Source organism: Gobio gobio (assembly GCF_949357685.1).
Source record: "Gobio gobio genome assembly, chromosome: 14".
NCBI lineage: Eukaryota > Metazoa > Chordata > Actinopteri > Cypriniformes > Gobionidae > Gobio > Gobio gobio.
In genome coordinates, this window is record NC_137107.1 from 2,386,176 (window position 1) to 2,406,506 (window position 20,331).

A 20,331-nucleotide genomic window follows, 5' to 3' on the forward strand; every position below is an offset into this window, starting at 1 on the left:
GTGTGTGTGTGGAGTTGAACATGTGATCTGGTGTGTGTGGAGTTGAACATGTGATCTGGTGTGTGTGGAGCTGAACATGTGATCTGGTGTGTGTGTGGAGTTGAACATGTGATCTGGTGTGTGTGGAGCTGAACATGTGATCTGGTGTGTGTGGAGCTGAACATGTGATCTGGTGTGTGTGTGGAGTTGAACATGTGATCTGGTGTGTGTGGAGCTGAACATGTGATCTGGTGTGTGTGGAGCTGAACATGTGATCTGGTGTGTGTGGAGCTGAACATGTGATCTGGTGTGTGTGGAGCTGAACATGTGATCTGGTGTGTGTGTGGAGTTGAACATGTGATCTGGTGTGTGTGTGGAGTTGAACATGTGATCTGGTGTGTGTGGAGTTGAACATGTGATCTGGTGTGTGTGGAGCTGAACATGTGATCTGGTGTGTGTGGAGTTGAACATGTGATCTGGTGTGTGTGGAGTTGAACATGTGATCTGGTGTGTGTGGAGCTGAACATGTGATCTGGTGTGTGTGGAGTTGAACATGTGATCTGGTGTGTGTGGAGTTGAACATGTGATCTGGTGTGTGTGGAGTTGATCATGTGATCTGGTGTGTGTGGAGTTGAACATGTGATCTGGTGTGTGTGGAGTTGAACATGTGATCTGGTGTGTGTGGAGTTGATCATGTGATCTGGTGTGTGTGGAGCTGAACATGTGATCTGGTGTGTGTGGAGTTGATCATGTGATCTGGTGTGTGTGGAGTTGAACATGTGATCTGGTGTGTGTGGAGTTGAACATGTGATCTGGTGTGTGTGGAGTTGAACATGTGATCTGGTGTGTGTGGAGTTGAACATGTGATCTGGCGTGTGTGGAGTTGAACATGTGATCTGGCGTGTGTGGAGTTGAACATGTGATCTGGCGTGTGTGGAGTTGAACATGTGATCTGGCGTGTGTGGAGCTGAACATGTGATCTGGCGTGTGTGGAGTTGATCATGTGATCTGGCGTGTGTGGAGTTGAACATGTGATCTGGCGTGTGTGGAGTTGAACATGTGATCTGGCGTGTGTGGAGTTGAACATGTGATCTGGCGTGTGTGGAGTTGAACATGTGATCTGGTGTGTGTGGAGTTGAACATGTGATCTGGTGTGTGTGGAGTTGAACATGTGATCTGGTGTGTGTGGAGCTGAACATGTGATCTGGTGTGTGTGGAGCTGAACATGTGATCTGGTGTGTGTGGAGCTGAACATGTGATCTGGTGTGTGTGGAGCTGAACATGTGATCTGGTGTGTGTGGAGCTGAACATGTGATCTGGTGTGTGTGGAGCTGAACATGTGATCTGGTGTGTGTGGAGCTGAACATGTGATCTGGTGTGTGTGGAGCTGAACATGTGATCTGGTGTGTGTGGAGTTGAACATGTGATCTGGTGTGTGTGGAGTTGAACATGTGATCTGGTGTGTGTGGAGCTGAACATGTGATCTGGTGTGTGTGGAGCTGAACATGTGATCTGGTGTGTGTGGAGTTGAACATGTGATCTGGTGTGTGTGGAGTTGAACATGTGATCTGGTGTGTGTGGAGCTGAACATGTGATCTGGTGTGTGTGGAGCTGAACATGTGATCTGGTGTGTGTGGAGTTGAACATGTGATCTGGTGTGTGTGGAGTTGAACATGTGATCTGGTGTGTGTGGAGCTGAACATGTGATCTGGCGTGTGTGGAGCTGAACATGTGATCTGGCGTGTGTGGAGCTGGACATGTGATCTGGTGTGTGTGGAGTTGATCATGTGATCTGGCGTGTGTGGAGCTGATCATGTGATCTGGTGTGTGTGGAGCTGAACATGTGATCTGGTGTGTGTGGAGCTGAACATGTGATCTGGTGTGTGTGGAGTTGAACATGTGATCTGGTGTGTGTGGAGTTGAACATGTGATCTGGTGTGTGTGGAGTTGAACATGTGATCTGGTGTGTGTGGAGCTGAACATGTGATCTGGTGTGTGTGGAGCTGAACATGTGATCTGGTGTGTGTGGAGTTGAACATGTGATCTGGTGTGTGTGGAGTTGAACATGTGATCTGGTGTGTGTGGAGCTGAACATGTGATCTGGTGTGTGTGGAGCTGAACATGTGATCTGGTGTGTGTGGAGTTGAACATGTGATCTGGTGTGTGTGGAGCTGAACATGTGATCTGGTGTGTGTGTGTGGAGTTGAACATGTGATCTGGTGTGTGTGGAGCTGAACATGTGATCTGGTGTGTGTGTGTGTGTGTAGTTGAACATGTGATCTGGTGTGTGTGTAGTTGATCATGTGATCTGGTGTGTGTGGAGTTGATCATGTGATCTGGTGTGTGTGGAGCTGAACATGTGATCTGGTGTGTGTGGAGTTGATCATGTGATCTGGTGTGTGTGGAGTTGAACATGTGATCTGGTGTGTGTGGAGTTGAACATGTGATCTGGTGTGTGTGGAGCTGAACATGTGATCTGGTGTGTGTGGAGCTGAACATGTGATCTGGTGTGTGTGGAGTTGAACATGTGATCTGGTGTGTGTGGAGTTGAACATGTGATCTGGTGTGTGTGGAGCTGAACATGTGATCTGGTGTGTGTGGAGCTGAACATGTGATCTGGTGTGTGTGGAGCTGAACATGTGATCTGGTGTGTGTGGAGTTGAACATGTGATCTGGTGTGTGTGGAGTTAAACATGTGATCTGGTGTGTGTGGAGCTGAACATGTGATCTGGTGTGTGTGGAGCTGAACATGTGATCTGGCGTGTGTGGAGCTGGACATGTGATCTGGTGTGTGTGGAGTTGATCATGTGATCTGGCGTGTGTGGAGCTGATCATGTGATCTGGTGTGTGTGGAGCTGAACATGTGATCTGGTGTGTGTGGAGCTGAACATGTGATCTGGTGTGTGTGGAGTTGAACATGTGATCTGGTGTGTGTGGAGTTGAACATGTGATCTGGTGTGTGTGGAGTTGAACATGTGATCTGGTGTGTGTGGAGCTGAACATGTGATCTGGTGTGTGTGGAGCTGAACATGTGATCTGGTGTGTGTGGAGTTGAACATGTGATCTGGTGTGTGTGGAGTTGAACATGTGATCTGGTGTGTGTGGAGCTGAACATGTGATCTGGTGTGTGTGGAGCTGAACATGTGATCTGGTGTGTGTGGAGTTGAACATGTGATCTGGTGTGTGTGGAGTTGAACATGTGATCTGGTGTGTGTGGAGCTGAACATGTGATCTGGTGTGTGTGTAGTTGAACATGTGATCTGGTGTGTGTGGAGCTGGACATGTGATCTGGTGTGTGTGGAGCTGGACATGTGATCTGGTGTGTGTGTGTGTAGTTGAACATGTGATCTGGTGTGTGTGTAGTTGAACATGTGATCTGGTGTGTGTGGAGCTGGACATGTGATCTGGTGTGTGTGTGTGGAGTTGAACATGTGATCTGGTGTGTGTGGAGTTGAACATGTGATCTGGTGTGTGTGGAGCTGAACATGAGATCTGGTGTGTGTGGAGCTGGACATGTGATCTGGTGTGTGTGGAGTTGAACATGTGATCTGGTGTGTGTGGAGTTGAACATGTGATCTGGTGTGTGTGGAGTTGAACATGTGATCTGGCGTGTGTGGAGTTGAACATGTGATCTGGCGTGTGTGGAGTTGAACATGTGATCTGGCGTGTGTGGAGTTGAACATGTGATCTGGCGTGTGTGGAGCTGAACATGTGATCTGGCGTGTGTGGAGTTGATCATGTGATCTGGCGTGTGTGGAGTTAAACATGTGATCTGGTGTGTGTGGAGTTGAACATGTGATCTGGTGTGTGTGGAGTTGAACATGTGATCTGGTGTGTGTGGAGTTGAACATGTGATCTGGTGTGTGTGGAGTTGAACATGTGATCTGGTGTGTGTGGAGCTGAACATGTGATCTGGTGTGTGTGGAGTTGAACATGTGATCTGGTGTGTGTGGAGCTGAACATGTGATCTGGTGTGTGTGGAGCTGAACATGTGATCTGGTGTGTGTGGAGCTGAACATGTGATCTGGTGTGTGTGGAGCTGAACATGTGATCTGGTGTGTGTGGAGTTGAACATGTGATCTGGTGTGTGTGGAGCTGAACATGTGATCTGGTGTGTGTGGAGTTGAACATGTGATCTGGTGTGTGTGGAGTTAAACATGTGATCTGGTGTGTGTGGAGCTGAACATGTGATCTGGTGTGTGTGGAGCTGAACATGTGATCTGGTGTGTGTGGAGCTGGACATGTGATCTGGTGTGTGTGGAGTTGATCATGTGATCTGGCGTGTGTGGAGCTGATCATGTGATCTGGTGTGTGTGGAGCTGAACATGTGATCTGGTGTGTGTGGAGCTGAACATGTGATCTGGTGTGTGTGGAGTTGAACATGTGATCTGGTGTGTGTGGAGTTGAACATGTGATCTGGTGTGTGTGGAGTTGAACATGTGATCTGGTGTGTGTGGAGCTGAACATGTGATCTGGTGTGTGTGGAGCTGAACATGTGATCTGGTGTGTGTGGAGTTGAACATGTGATCTGGTGTGTGTGGAGTTGAACATGTGATCTGGTGTGTGTGGAGCTGAACATGTGATCTGGTGTGTGTGGAGCTGAACATGTGATCTGGTGTGTGTGGAGTTGAACATGTGATCTGGTGTGTGTGGAGTTGAACATGTGATCTGGTGTGTGTGGAGCTGAACATGTGATCTGGTGTGTGTGTGTGGAGTTGAACATGTGATCTGGTGTGTGTGGAGCTGAACATGTGATCTGGTGTGTGTGTGTGTAGTTGAACATGTGATCTGGTGTGTGTGTAGTTGAACATGTGATCTGGTGTGTGTGGAGCTGGACATGTGATCTGGTGTGTGTGTGTGGAGTTGAACATGTGATCTGGTGTGTGTGGAGTTGAACATGTGATCTGGTGTGTGTGGAGCTGAACATGAGATCTGGTGTGTGTGGAGTTGATTTTTAACAAAAAGAGAGGTTGTGTTTCATGTCATTTAATGTTCTCACAGTGATAATCATATTGTCTGAACCAGATATTAATATATGATTCATATAAACCAGATCACATGTTCAGCTCCACACACACCAACATTGAACATTTTTTCGGGATTTTTGGGAGGAGATTGGAGCTTTAGCTTTAATTTCTACATTTCCATAACTGTTTATTTCACACCAACACAATGAATTATTCTGCATCTGCAAGAGTGTGGGCGGGCTTTTGATAATCGCGCCTCTACTTCCTGTTCTCTACTGCGCAGACTCGGCCCAGAGATGTCAGCGCCGTGAGCAGGCATACGAAAGCTTCAACTATGGTCAGCGGAAGTCAATGAAGTCGCGTCGTCCATATTTTTTTACTGTCTATGGTTTCAACACACGACTAACTAACTCAACCAGACCCCACATCGTTATGCTGCCCATTAATTATTATAATGAGGAATAGTGACGTGTGTTCCTGAAGAAACTACAATGGAGTTCAGAAACACTGAGAGAGAAGAACTGGAGCTTTTTCATGCTCAAACATCCAGATCTGGAAGAGGAACTACCTTCCTGTAGGCCCAGAGCTGGTTGCCCTTCATCCCATGGCAGTCGTAGAGCGTGACGGGGCTGTTGTGCGACACCGCGTCGAAGCAGACCTTCTTAGTGTGCAGCGGGTCTCCAACCCGGATATCTTCTCTCCAGCCGAACGTGAAGACCTGCGAAACACCCAGACTCGTGTTATCCACAGATCAGACCCTCAGCAGCTCAGCTCATCTCTGACCCTCACCTGGCCGTGGCTCCAGCTGGGCTCGCCCCGCTCCTTCAGGCATTTCTCCAGGCGGATCGGGGAGCCCGAGGAAAAGTGCTTGCTCTCCATGCAGAGGCCGGTGCCGACGCTACGCAGCTGGAAGACACACACACACACACACACACACACACACACACACACACACACACACACTTGTTGGGTTTTCATGTTTTATGGGGACTTTCCATAGGCGTAAAAGGTTTTTATACCGTACATACCGTATATTCTATCCCCTTACACTGCCCCTAAACCTACCCATCACACACACACACACACACACACACACACACACACACACACACACACACACACACACACACGAGCGTGGTTGTACCTCTCCCCAGGCGGCGGCGGGCGGCTCCACCGGCGGGTAGTGTTTGGGCAGATCCCATGCCACCTCCGTCATGAACCACCTGAAGCTCCTGCAGTTCAGCCGGTTCCTCAGCTCCTTCTGTGCCGCCACATCTCCGGCTGAGAGATGGCGATACTCCGGCCTCCTCTGGTAGATGAACTCCGCATACTCATCCATCCACACCTCGGCCACACGCTTCAGGTTCTGTGAGAGATTCATCATCATCATCATCATCATCATCATCATCATCACAGAGTTATAGCCACTTGGCACTCTTTCATTGCCTTATCAAAATCTCACAGGAACCTCAGTTTTTGTGATTAAGCCTCTGGGGTTCTTCATTTATGGGTCACACTCAGGACCTCCGGGGGTGGGATTAAGATAAAAAAAGATTTGAGTAAAATCAATTAAATATATTTTTGTTCAATAATATTCTTTCTTTTCTTTTTTGGTGTTTTGAGATCATTTTATGATTTAAAATGAATATTTATGCAATAATCATGACCCATTTTTTCCCATTGAATATAATACAAAGTGTGTGTGTGTGTGTGTGTGTGTGTGTGTGTGTGTGTGTGTGTGTGTGTGTGTGTACAGAGAGTGCAGAATTATTAGGCACGTTGATTTTCTGATCATATTTTTTTTCCAGGCACATTTGACCAATTCCAAACCACAGTAATCCTAATAACTACTATTGATTTAGTATTTAATAATGTATAAGTGATATATAATTGTTCATGAAGGCTGGAAATGAAAATCACCTTATATTCAGGTGTGCAGAATTATTAGGCATGTTTTCTTTTACAGATAAATTGAGCCAAAAAAGAGATTTAACTCAGACTGAAAAGTCAAAAAGTATTAAATGCCCATGAGAAGGATGCAATACTAATGCAATACTAGACATTGCAGTTAAGGCGAGACCATTGGACAGTGAAATGCTGTTGGGTCAGCAGGATCTGACAAAAACATGTGGTGAAGAAAAGACACCTGTTAACTGCAAAAGAATGAAGAATTAAGGTGAAGAATTAAGGGTGAAACCATCAGGAACCCTTTAGTCTCCAGCGCCACCATTTTCCAGAGCTGAACCTACCTGGAGTCTCCAGAAGTGAAGGTGTCAGGATCTCAGAGACTTCAGTTAGGTAAAGAATCCTAAAAAATGACCCCCACTAGATAAGAATCACAAGCTGAAGTGTTGTAAAATACATGAAGATGGTTTTTTATAGGCTTTATGGACAGATAGGTTGAGAGTGACTCTTGAAGGACCAGCACCACATCCTCTAGTACCACTGTTTGAAGAATTCATCTTCCAGAATCTGGCAGTACGTTTTGGGAGTTCATTTTAGTCCATCTCTGCAAAACGGACTTCAGGATGGACTAATATGAACTCCCAAAACGTACTGCCAGGGGTCAGGATTTGAAAAGTCTAAGTGGTCATAAAAAAAATAGTCACACTCAGGACCTTCTGGTCATAAATGACCCCCATAGGAAATGAATGGGAAATTGGCAAAAATATGAAAATACAGAGTTTTTTTGTGCGTACAATCTACAAATCAGCCAGAATGCAGAAAAAAAAGGACGAAATAGTGAAGATCTCTAAAACATCAAGAGTGCAAAACAGACAGAAAAACACACACACACACACACACACACTTATATACACAAAAACACACGCACACACAAATGAACACGTGCCATTCCAAAAGCTAATTGTGTTTTTGTGTGTATAAGTGTGTGTGTGTGTGTGTGTGTTTTTATTTAGTTGTTTTGCACTCTTGATGTTTTAGAGATCTTCACTGTTGAGTCTTTTTTTCTGCATTCTGGCTGATTTGTAGATTGTATGCACAAAAAAAACTCTGTATTTTCATATTTTTGCCAATTTCCCATTCATTTCCTATGGGGATCATTTTGACCCGAAGAACCCCAGAGGGTTAAGTTCGGACTGGGCATTTTCATGTGACATCAGAACATTATATGTGATCTGTGCTGGCAAAATGAGTCGCAATGACCTCAAAATCCCCGTTCCACTGGTTTTGCCTGTAGCTGGACATTATCCCGTGCGCATTCACACTGATTTAGCAGCGCAGGTCATGTGATGCGCATTCACACTGATTTAGCAGTGATTTAACACTGATTGTGATGTGATCAGCCAGTGATGACGTGGCTCACCTTGGCCAGACTCACTCCTCCTGGCACTTTATAAGGCACGTACTTCCTGTATATGTGGCCCACCCGTGAGCAGGGGATGTCCTCCATACGCCCGCCACACATCCACACCTACACGAAATAATACAACAATAATACAATAAAACAATATAACATAATATCATTGAACAATATAACTTACTATAATTGAATATAATATACTTCATATAATTTAATATAATATATCTTAATTGAATACAATATATAATATAACTTAATATAATATAATATTTAATATAATATAACTTAATATAATAATATAACTTATATTAATATAATATAGAATATGTAATATAATATAATACTATAACTTAATTTAATATAATATATAATATAACTTAATTTAATATGATATAATAAATAATATAACTTAAATTATATTATATTAAATTAATTTAATATAATATATAATTAATATAATATAATTCATATAATTAAACATTTAATATAATATAACTTAATTTTATATAAAATATCATAGCATAATATAGTAATATAACATAACATAATATAACAATATAATATAACTTAATTTAACATAATATATAATACACCTTAATTTAATATAATATAATATAACTTAATTTAATATAATATAATTAATATAATATATAACTTAATTTAACTTAATTTAATATAATATGATATAATATATAATATAATATATAATATAACTTAATATAATATAATATTTAATACAATATAACTTATAATAATATAACTTATATTAATATAATATGTAATAATATATAATATAACTTAATTTAATATAATATAATAAATAATATAACTTAAATTATATTATATTAAATTAATTTAATATAATATGTAATTAATATAATATAATTAATATAATTAAAAATTTAATATAATATAACTTAATTTTATATAAAATATAATATAATATATCATAGCATAATATAATATAATAATATAATAACTTAATTTAACATAATATATAATACACCTTAATTTAATATAATATAATTAATATAATATAATATAATATAATATAATATAATATAATATAATATAATATAATATAATATAATATAATATAATATAATATAATATAATATAATACAATATAATATAATTAATATAATATAATTAATATAATTAATATAATATATAACTTAATTTAATATAATATAATATAATAAATAATATAACTTGATTTAATATAATATAATTAATATAATATAACTTAACTTCATTTAATATAATATGATATAATATAATATATAATATAACTTTATTTTTATAAACTTAAGTTATATTATATATTATATTATAATGTAACATAACATAATATATAATATAATATATAATTAATATAATATAATATATATAACATAATATAATATATAATATATAACAACATTATAATATAATATAATTAATATAATATAATATAATATAATATAATATAATATAATATAATATAATATATAATATAATATAATATAATATAATATAATATAATATAATATAATATATAGTATGTATAATATAACTTAATTTAATATAATATAACATATATAACAATTTATAACAATTATTGTGGTTCTCTCAAATAATTATGATTAGATTGAATCGTCTCGACAAGCCTCATTATTTCCACAATCATTAAAGGGAAGTTGTGCTAGTCTTTTCTCCTCTATTGTGCCGTATATCGAGTGAATCGCTTCTCAAACAAGAACAAATGTAGGCGGGGCTTGAGTGTGTCTGTGGGGGATTGATTGGATGGTGGTGGTTTGCTATTGGTGGATCTCATGTGAGTGACAGATGGCCCCGCCCTCGTCATCAGAGAAGTCTGATTAATGATTATTAACACTATCATGATGTGCAGCGATAAATCAGAATAAACACTGCAATATTCCACACGATTCTGATGTTAACAGCTGATCAACCTTCTCAATATGCCAATGATGTTGATTGTGGACAGCTGGGGAAATACTGTGGGTTTTCTTCAAGCCACCAGGTGTCGCTATATCTGAGTTTATTGAGAATGTAGTGACACCACTAAAGGAAATGTGTTGAGTTAATGTGTATAATAGAGCCCGACCGATATATCGGCGGGCCGATATTATCGGCCGATATTAGGCTTTTTCCAAACTATCGGTATCGGCATTTATGATGGCCGATAAATGAATATTTTTTTAAAAATAAAAAAACCGGACGAAACACCTCTCAAACACATTGAGTGTTGGCGTTTCATAGTTTGTCCACCAGAGGGCGCTCTACAACGTGCCGGCTGGCAACACCACCAGCTGATCCAGCAGAGTCATGCTGAGCTTCAGCGCTCTGAGCGCTGCATTCACAACACAGATCATCCGCGAAATGCATGTAAGTTGGCAGCGAGACATACATTGCTTGAATTGAATAACAGTTAAAAGAACATCCCCATCAGTTCTCTTAACTCAAATAACATGACACAATTTGTAACTGCCAAGTCCAGTTTTGCTGTTACATGTAAGCCAAGAGAGCTGGTAATTACGCTAGGTTACAGTTGACTGACTTATTTTACCTCGGAATGTGACTGAATAAAATGTATTTCTTTAATAGTCTGACAGTTTGACATCATGAGACGTATCATCTCTCCCCTGCCCGTTATTTTGAAAAAGTATACATATTTCTAAATTATAACTTATCATAGACGCTAACCACAAAGCTAGCTAATGCCATGGCTATCAGTGGGAGACCGCTAACATTAATGCGCCTTGGAAATCACAACAAACTTGTTCTGCCTAAATAAAGTAATGATTACTGTATTTATAACTAGTATATTTGTAGTTCCAGTCTCTGCATTGTAAATCGTAAGTTAGGCTCGTGAAGAGTGAACGAAAGTGCGTGACTTCGTTCAGACGCCGCATTAACGAGTCAAATAATGGATTACACGAGTCATCATCAGTAACGTTAGTAGATTTTAGAAGGCAGGCAGAAAATGATGATTGAAAATGGTTTGTGGTAGCTTGATGGATAGAATTAAAAGTGCATGTAAAGGGATAAGCAAGTTGACATTGTAATTATAAGGTGGCTCATATTTATACTGTATATAGTTTATGTTTTGCTGTTGTTGTTATTTATCAGAACTTCTAGAACTTAACTGAATATTTTTTTTTCCAGTCTTGCTAAAAGTTATATTTATAAAGCTTACCACATCTATTAATACTGGTAACTTTGATTTTTTGTTTTTGTTAGCCTATTGTGTTTTCGTCCAAACGACTTTAAGTTTCATATCTTAAGTTTGTATTTTTATACATTTTATTTATCAGAACTTTAATATATTTTATGTTCCTCTGTTCTGTTGTAACAATAAAACAAACAAATTATTTTTAAACTGCATTATCATATTATTTTAGAGAGGCTGAGGGATCATGAATAACTACAAATAACTGATGTATAAGGGAAATCTGTTTGTGTTTTTTTACGCGTTTCTGTTATTTTATTTTTTTATTTTTTATATATATCGGCTGATATATCGGAATATCGGATTTTTAAGTGACCAAATATTTGTATCGGTATCGGCCTTAAAAATCCTTTATCGGTCGGGCTCTAGTGTATAATGTTGATAAGGGGAAGCTGAGGTGGACGAATCAAAGCGCTCGACCCTTAGATAGTCTCAGTAAAGCTGGAGCACACAGTCTTAAAGTCAAAGGTCAAATCCTCATGCAATATTGCAGTGTTATTCCTAATGATTTACATGTGCACATCCCTCATGATGGGAAGCCTATTGAAAACACTGGCCAATCAGAGGCCTTTAACTGTCTGAAGAAACTTCACATTACCTTGAATGAAATCTCATACTGCTCTCCTCCCCAGATCTCCAGACCCGTGTCATATCCTCCCAGCTCCCAGAACCACTTCCTGTCCACTGCGAACAGACCGCCTGCCATCACAGGAGACCTGACAGAGAAGACACCAATCAGGCATAACATTATGACCACCTTCCTAATATTATGTTGGTCCCCCTTTTGCTGACCCCACTAGACTTTAAGACTTTTAGGGACTCACTCGAAAGGGTTGCTGGGGTCAGAGCTCTCCAGCTGAGGGGGAATAGGGATGCGTTTGTAGTACATCTCCCAGTCGAACGCCCCTCGCATCGCATCGCCCGCCTGCGTCTCGTAGCCGAAGTTATCGTGGTCGATCACGTCGATCATCGGGCACACGATTGTTTTGCGGTTCTGAGCGATGCGATCTGAAGGAGGAAAGACAAGTAGGGTTGGGTATCGTTTGGGTTTTTTTCGATTCCGGTGCCAAACCGATACTTTTAAAACGGTTCCGGTGCCTAAACGGTTCCTGAACAGATACTTTTTTTTTTTAAAAGGCCACAAAACGAGGTGGATGACATTAAATAGCTTTTTTTATTTATTTATTTTTTATTTAAATTGAACCATTTATTAAAAGTTTAATGTATACTTAAATGTATGAATATAAATAAATACAAAACACAATTTACTTATTTACAAATTATTATTGACTTATTTACAAATTCACAGTAAAACCTAAGCCACCTAACCCAACTACAACAAGCCTAATATAACTCTAAATAACAGCTACAGTAATAACAGCAGAGTCTGTATTCTTGCTCTTCTACAAACCAGCTTCAAACTTCAGCTTTATTTTGAAATATGAATTTCTCTGGCTAAATATTTTAGAATGCATCGCCTTAATGTTTCCATGGCGACGAGTCATGTTTCTCACATGACACACAGCAGCCGCAATAGCGCTGACAGCTCAGCTGTATCGGGTTTATTTCGTTTTTTCTTTTTATTCAAAATATTCACAAACTTCTTAACTGTGTCACGAACTATCTGATGTTCAAATGTGTGAGTGAATGTGTGTTAGTTGATCTATAAAGCGCAATGGGCGGCACCATGTTAGTTTGCGCCTCAGAATCGGATCTGTCGGATTTATAACACTTAAGTTCATTCTCGTCTCACGAAACACATGAAAGTAAGTGACCAGTGAACTGGAAGAAGAATAGAGTAAACTATATAGTTATTGTATAATGTGCATGTATCTGATGTGAATAAAACACGTAACGTTAGTCAAATTATAACCGTCTGAAAGGATTTTCATTGCCGCTTTCATAGACACCAGTGTGTGTTTTTTGCTAGTAGCCTACTTATGAGCATTTAAATGTCTGAAACCTGAAATAAACATGATGTGGTTGAAAACACTGAATAGTTGTCATGAGATGTGGTTGAAAACACTGAATAGTTGTCATGAGATGTGGTTGAAAACACTGAATAGTTGTCATGAGATGTGGTTGAAAACACTGAATAGTTGTCATGAGATGTGGTTGAAAACACTGAATATTTGTCATGAGATGTGGTTGAAAACACTGAATAGCTGTCATGAGATGTGGTTGAAAACACTGAATAGTTGTCATGAGTTGTGGTTGAAAACACTGAATAGTTGTCATGAGATGTGGTTGAAAACACTGAATAGTTGTCATGAGATGTGGTTGAAAACACTGAATAGTTGTCATGAGATGTGGTTGAAAACACTGAATAGTTGTCATGAGATGTGGTTGAAAACACTGAATAGTTGTCATGAGATGTGGTTGAAAACACTGAATAGTTGTCATGAGATGTGGTTGAAAACACTGAATAGTTGTCATGAGTTGTGGTTGAAAACACTGAATAGTTGTCATGAGATGTGGTTGAAAACACTGAATAGCTGTCATGAGATGTGGTTGAAAACACTGAATAGTTGTCATGAGTTGTGGTTGAAAACACTGAATAGTTGTCATGAGATGTGGTTGAAAACACTGAATAGTTGTCATGAGATGTGGTTGAAAACACTGAATAGTTGTCATGAGTTGTGGTTGAAAACACTGAATAGTTGTCATGAGTTGTGATGTGACCAGCGCTGAGCGTCTGTCTCTGGCTCAGCCAAAGCACGCGAAAGCACGTTTGAATTTTGGCACCGAAATGAGGAACCGAAATCTGCGTTCTGATTCGGTCCAGTACATACCGGTTATATTGGCACCGGGTTTCGGTTCCCAACCCTAAAGACAAGCGATGACCCCCTGCGATCTAACCAGCGTTCAGTGGTCAGCAGGCGTTGGGCTTACCCAGTAGCGGAGGAAGCCAGTTGACGTTGGCCTCGCAGTGGGAGTCCAGAAACGTGATGACATCACCCGTGGCGGCGGCGGCGCCCAGCAGTCTCGTCCGGATCAGACCCTCACGCTTCTTGGTCCGCAGGATCCGCACCTTGGGCAGCCGCACCATGTACTCCTCCAGAGGGGCCTTCAGGTGCTCTATGGGGAACAGAGGACCGATGAGACCCAACTACACTACAGTCTCCCTCTTACACACGCATTTCAGCTATTTCAGAACACACGCCACAGGAAATCAATGTAGCTCAGTGCTTTCATTTAGTGATGCACCGATCATGATTTTACATGGCCGATTCCGATACTGATTTTTTTTTTTTTTACACAATAAAAGAATGAAAGTATACATGAACAAGATGTTTATTTGGTATTTAACAGGCTAAATTGGCTACGGGCTTCAGAGTCTGGGCTTGAGTGACAGGAACCAGAATGCATCAAGCCAAAACACTTGATGAAATGAAACATATTCATGTCTGATTAAAACAAGCAAAACCTCAAATCTGAGCTATAGGGAGGGGATTACAGCAATCCAGAGCTTATGCAAACATGTGACGCGGTGCAGGACAAACCAGGATCATCTGGCTCTAAAACACCAGCTTAAAGCCGGCCATGCAACTAAACTGGCCGGCTGAGCTCCAGGAGATGTGGAGGGCGTGACGGGATTCATCATTTATAGTGTTTCTCTGTCACCGCGCGTTCCTTCGTCTAGGGATGCAAAATATTATCGGCACAACATCGGCCGATAAACTCTTAAAATATAAAAATCGGCAGATATGAAAAAATTATACCGACATGATGACGTGTTGATATGAGCAATAACTCACGTGTGTAAGGACTGCTATAGCGATAAGATCATGTGCTGATTCTAGAAGTGAAAACCAGCAAATGCATTGCATGTATGGTGATTTATATTGACAGTTTTTAAATGCTGCCTTGAATTTGTGAATCAACGCAGGATTGCCAGGTTTTCACAACAAAACAAGCCCAAACGTATGGAGTGAATTTTGTGCCATAGTTAAACAAACAAATCCAGCATTTTGCAAACAAACACGATCTGCTTTGCAAAGGAAAACTCGACTCGCAAACAAACAGAAAGCGATTTGCAAAAACAAAGGTCAGTTTGAGCGAAAACGCAGAGGAGTAACAAATATATGTACTGTGTTTTGCAAATAATAAATGAGTGAGTAAATGACATTAGTGCTGGGCGGTATGACCAAAAATGTATATCACGGTATTTTTCTAAATTATATCGGTTTCACGGTATATGACGGTATTTTTTCCCCCATGCATGACCGGGTGTTAATCACATTTTCTACTGATTGAGAGAGGAAATACTGCAGGAGATTCACTAGAATGCCCTGTTTTACTGTCATGACGAGTGAATATTGTAGAAAAACTCCACACTAGAGTTAATACAGGTTAACAAAGCCTCACAAAATGATGCTGTGGAGAGACAGCAACCAATAACACACAGACCTGCAACACACTCAGAGACATACTTACAGACACCTGAATATTAAAAGTTGAGTTGAGGGCACCTTAAGCATTTTAAAAATCTAACCCTATATAACAACAAACTGCCAAAACGAGGAGAAATGCGGATATTTGCAATACATTAGAGCACTCTCTGAACGAATGACACACATCAGTTTAACACAGAAAGAATAAAGCACTTACTTTTTTGCCCATTCTTCTTTGAATTGTCAGTTTATTTATTAATTTACATCATTGTCTTTTGTGTAGCAGAATAATCCATAGTGTCAGCGCGTTCGTGATCAGACATACGGTTATATCAGTGTAATCAGTGCATACATTTCATTTTAATAAGACGTGATGAAATATGCGTGCATACACGCTTCTAGTTCATGTCTAGAGCACTAGAGTTTATGAAATATGTCCATAAAAAATGTAAATGCGCTCGCTCTGGTCTATATCAGTGCTATATGATCCACGTGGTGAGCGTTGTTAAACCCATAGCGGCGCTCCGCGCAGAAACCGCTCTCTCTCGCGCGCCGCGTGTAGTTTGAATTCTCCACTATAATCAAGGGCTGAATCCGACATCGCCCCCCATAACCTCAAATATAGCATTATTTGGAGGGGACAGCACTTTTTAGTGGTGTCCGAAACCCTAGTGGACGTTATTGAGTGCACTCATTCTGTCCCATCGCACCGCAATAACGAGTGTACTCACGCACGTTTTCATTCACTCCTTCAAATAAAGTGATAACGTAGGGAATAGTGAGTGAGAGTATAGGATTCAGCCATAGGCTGTGCTGTAATGCGATCTCAACTGTGCTCTGACTGCTCTTAATACAGTGCATCAGTGAAAAGCGTCCCCTCTCAAACAATGACGCGCTGCGCCACGTTCCGAACGTTGTTTAAGCGACATATACCGGTATAGCGGTATCATCAAAATTCATATCATAAAATAAATAAATACCGGTATTCGGTATGAACCGATATACCGCCCAGCACTAAATGTCATAATATTCCACAAATAAATACAAACGATCCTACAAATTGCATGTAACCTTTGAACAAATACCAAATCTAGTCCATACAAATACCTGTCAATTACATTCTCTCAGCTTAATTTTCTCACAAATGCAGTATTGATATCGGCCAAAATGAGTTGAAAAATATCGACATATCGGCAAAATCGAATATGGTGCATCCTTACCTTTGTCACTGAAGTCGTCTACGAGGACGATCTCTGCGATGAGCTGCGGCGGCGAGCGGTTGAGGACGCTGTGAACCGTGCGGAGGAGAGAAGACCAGCCCTCGTTGTGGAAGGGGATGATGATGCTGGTGTCAGGGAGATCTTCGGCATACAGCTTCGTCTTACAGCTGCACACACACACACACACACACACAAATACACTTATTCAAAAGCACGCATCAAATTTAGCTCCACATGGTTGAATTTGGACGAATGAACCAGTAAACAAATCCACATACCCTTGAGCAGGGGTTTTCAAACTGGGGTCCCAGAAAATTTCACAGAATAAAAAGACTATGCAAAAATGGATAAAGTCGACCTAATATTCTAACGGTTTCATTTCTAAATGTTTCTCTCCTTTCTTGCCATATACATTACAGAATTGTACATGTTTGCTTTGTATCTTTAGTTTGTTTTCCTCACTATAGTGCCCTTTATCTCGCTCACTGGAATTGTAGAGCAGTTTTCTTAACACAGATCGTAAGCTGCTTACATACATTTATTGTGAAAGTTGCTTATACAAATACATTTTTATTAGGGCTGTCAAAAGATTAATCGCGATTAATCGCATCTAAAATAAAAGTTTGTGTTTACATAATATATGTGTGTGTACTCTGTTAATTATTATTTATATATAGATACACACATTCATGTATATATTTAAGAAATTTTTATTTTTATTTTTATATACAAAACATTTATATTTATATATATTATAGATTATATAAATGTATATACATGCAAATATTTCTTAAATATATACATGAATGTGTGTGTATTTATATATAAATAATAATTAACAGAGTACACACACATATATTATGTAAACACAAACTTTTATTTTGGATGCGATTAATCGCGATTAATCTTTTGACAGCCCTAATTTTTATTGAAATGTTTATCTTCAGTTTTATACATCCAACATTAATAGCCAATTTAAGTTGGGATTGTTTCCCAACTTAAATTGGCTATTAATGTTGGATGTATAAAACTGATATGTTGTATTTATAATGTCACCCTTACTATTTATCGAACAGTTTAAATGTTTTTTCGTACATAAAAATAGATGGATTTTAGGAAGGGGGTCCCTCATAAAGGTTCATCATATTCGGGGGTGCTTGGCATCATAAAGTTTGAAAACCCCTGCCCTTGAGTCCTGACGATGTGTGTCGTGACCTGGATGATCAATGAGTGTGTATGTGTGTGTGTGTGTGTGTGTGTGTTGTGATAGTTAAACTACCCAGTGTTGAGCAAAACCCTTCTGTGACTGTATGATATTGTCTCAAGAAGCTTTTGATCGTCCAGGGAATAACATGTGTCAATTAATCTTTCAGTTATGATTTTGTCTTTGTCTATTGTCCAAAAGTGTATCATATTTGTAATGTTTTTGTAAGTCTGCTCATTTATTTGATCAAATATACAGTAGGCTATCAACAGGGCTGGTTTAAAACCTTTACAAAAATGCTCCTAATGCCAACCCTACACCCAACGGTCTGGTAAAACTAGTTTGTGTATAAATATATTTAGCATTCTGACTGTCATGTGAAACCACACACACACACACACACACACACACACACACACGATCTTATCTGGAGATAAAAACGACCCAGCATTCAATGCGCCCTGTGTTTTATTAGCATGTTAAGCTGTGATGCGTGTCGTTTTCTGTGGGTTTTGCCTTCTCTTGTTTGGTTTCTTTCACTCCTGGATTGTACGATGTGAGGAGGAAATGCTAATTTGGTGGATGAATTAAAACTATTGGTTAGTATTCCCAAATGTACCGCTGTGAGGAGGTGCCACGGCAATACAGGGAAAGGGAAATATACTAGTTTGGCATGTTTAAATATTAACCTCTTAACTGTCACCATCCCGCTGGCGCTCTTTTTTTTAATCGCCTTTTTTTTGCATAATATATTTTAATAATCATAAATTAGGTATCATTTGAAAGCTTACGAACTCAAAATTCCTCCTGTGAAAACCGTTTTGAAATTAGACATTGTGTTACCATGGAAACGGTACTCTAAATTCTTCTAGCGGGCTCCTCCCCTTAGTGGGCGGCGTCATGTTTCGTATTACGGAATGTATTTTAACTACTTTATAATCAAAATCTTTTCTAATCTTGACTAAACACATATCGTCGGAAAGCTCTGAGTCTCAAGGGTCCATATTTGGGGACTGTTTTGTGATGGAAGTGACATTTGGACAGAAATTTACAGGAAACTGCATCAAATAAACAATGTGGATGACACCCGGTGGCTGTTTTTTGGTACAGCGCCTAAAAAAAAATCTCATGGGGACTTTAATTTTTGTGAAATCAACTTCAAATTTGGAACACAACTTGGTTAGACATATGGCTTTAAAAAATATATTTATTAAAGTATTTTTCATTTACAGTAAATTTAACCTTCCATGACTTTTTCATGCTTTAATATTTTCATACTTTAATGCTTTTACATCAGCCATAATCTGCTGAGTGTCTTCTTTAAAACAAGACCAAACTTACGTCTATATTCCATTCCTGAATTAAAGCCCTTTAAGTTTGGATAGTGCATTTTCATGACTATTCTCAAAAAGGGGGGGTGACAGTTAAGGGGTTAAATAACTGGATTATTACAGAAACTCTATTTATCGCACAAGGAAAGATTAATTTCTACTAATGTTTTAGAGCTGAGTAAATGTGCACAGACAACAGAAATTTCCCAGATTTTCTGTGCCTGAATATACATCACAATTTTGAAATGTCCATGACTGTACATGATGAGGTGATGTAGGGATTTGATAAATAATAATCACAGAAAATAGTGTCCTGTGCTCTACACAGTGAACTGTAATGTGCTTGAGAATCACAGCAGAGGTGTGTGTGTGTGTGTGTGTGTGTGTGTGTGTGTGTGTGTGTGTGTGTGTGTGTGTGTGTGTGTGTGTGTGTGTGTGTGTGTGTGTGTGTGTGTGTGTGATGGAGTAAGGAGGAGAAGCGCTCTGACTTTGGGTGTCTGATGTCCGGCAGGGATCTGTTGAGGGCGATCTTGTTACTGACGAATATGTTGAATCCGTTCTCCCTGTAGGCCTGGTCCATGCGGTCCGAGTCGCTCAGCGGATACGGCCGGCCCTGCTCGCCCACACCTGCCACATCCCATAATGAACACAGTTACTACCCACAGTCACCGGGGAATCCACT

The 20,331-nt window shown here is 39.7% G+C and overlaps 1 protein-coding gene across 2 annotated transcripts in view; it reads right to left on the reverse strand.

The window, feature by feature from the left end:
• galnt10 (UDP-N-acetyl-alpha-D-galactosamine:polypeptide N-acetylgalactosaminyltransferase 10 (GalNAc-T10)) overlaps positions 1-20,331 on the reverse strand; it is a 44,005-nt gene that overhangs the window by 3,937 nt on the left and 19,737 nt on the right. For both annotated transcript variants that reach the window (XM_079834212.1, XM_079834213.1), the window contains exons 3-11: positions 20,138-20,276; positions 17,115-17,281; positions 14,393-14,578; positions 12,325-12,508; positions 12,099-12,216; positions 8,272-8,379; positions 6,091-6,312; positions 5,736-5,852; positions 5,515-5,664 (exon numbers count right to left, since the gene is read on the reverse strand). In XM_079834212.1, coding sequence (XP_079690338.1) covers positions 5,515-5,664; positions 5,736-5,852; positions 6,091-6,312; positions 8,272-8,379; positions 12,099-12,216; positions 12,325-12,508; positions 14,393-14,578; positions 17,115-17,281; positions 20,138-20,276 — 1,391 coding nt within the window. The remainder of the gene's footprint in view (positions 1-5,514; positions 5,665-5,735; positions 5,853-6,090; positions 6,313-8,271; positions 8,380-12,098; positions 12,217-12,324; positions 12,509-14,392; positions 14,579-17,114; positions 17,282-20,137; positions 20,277-20,331) is intronic.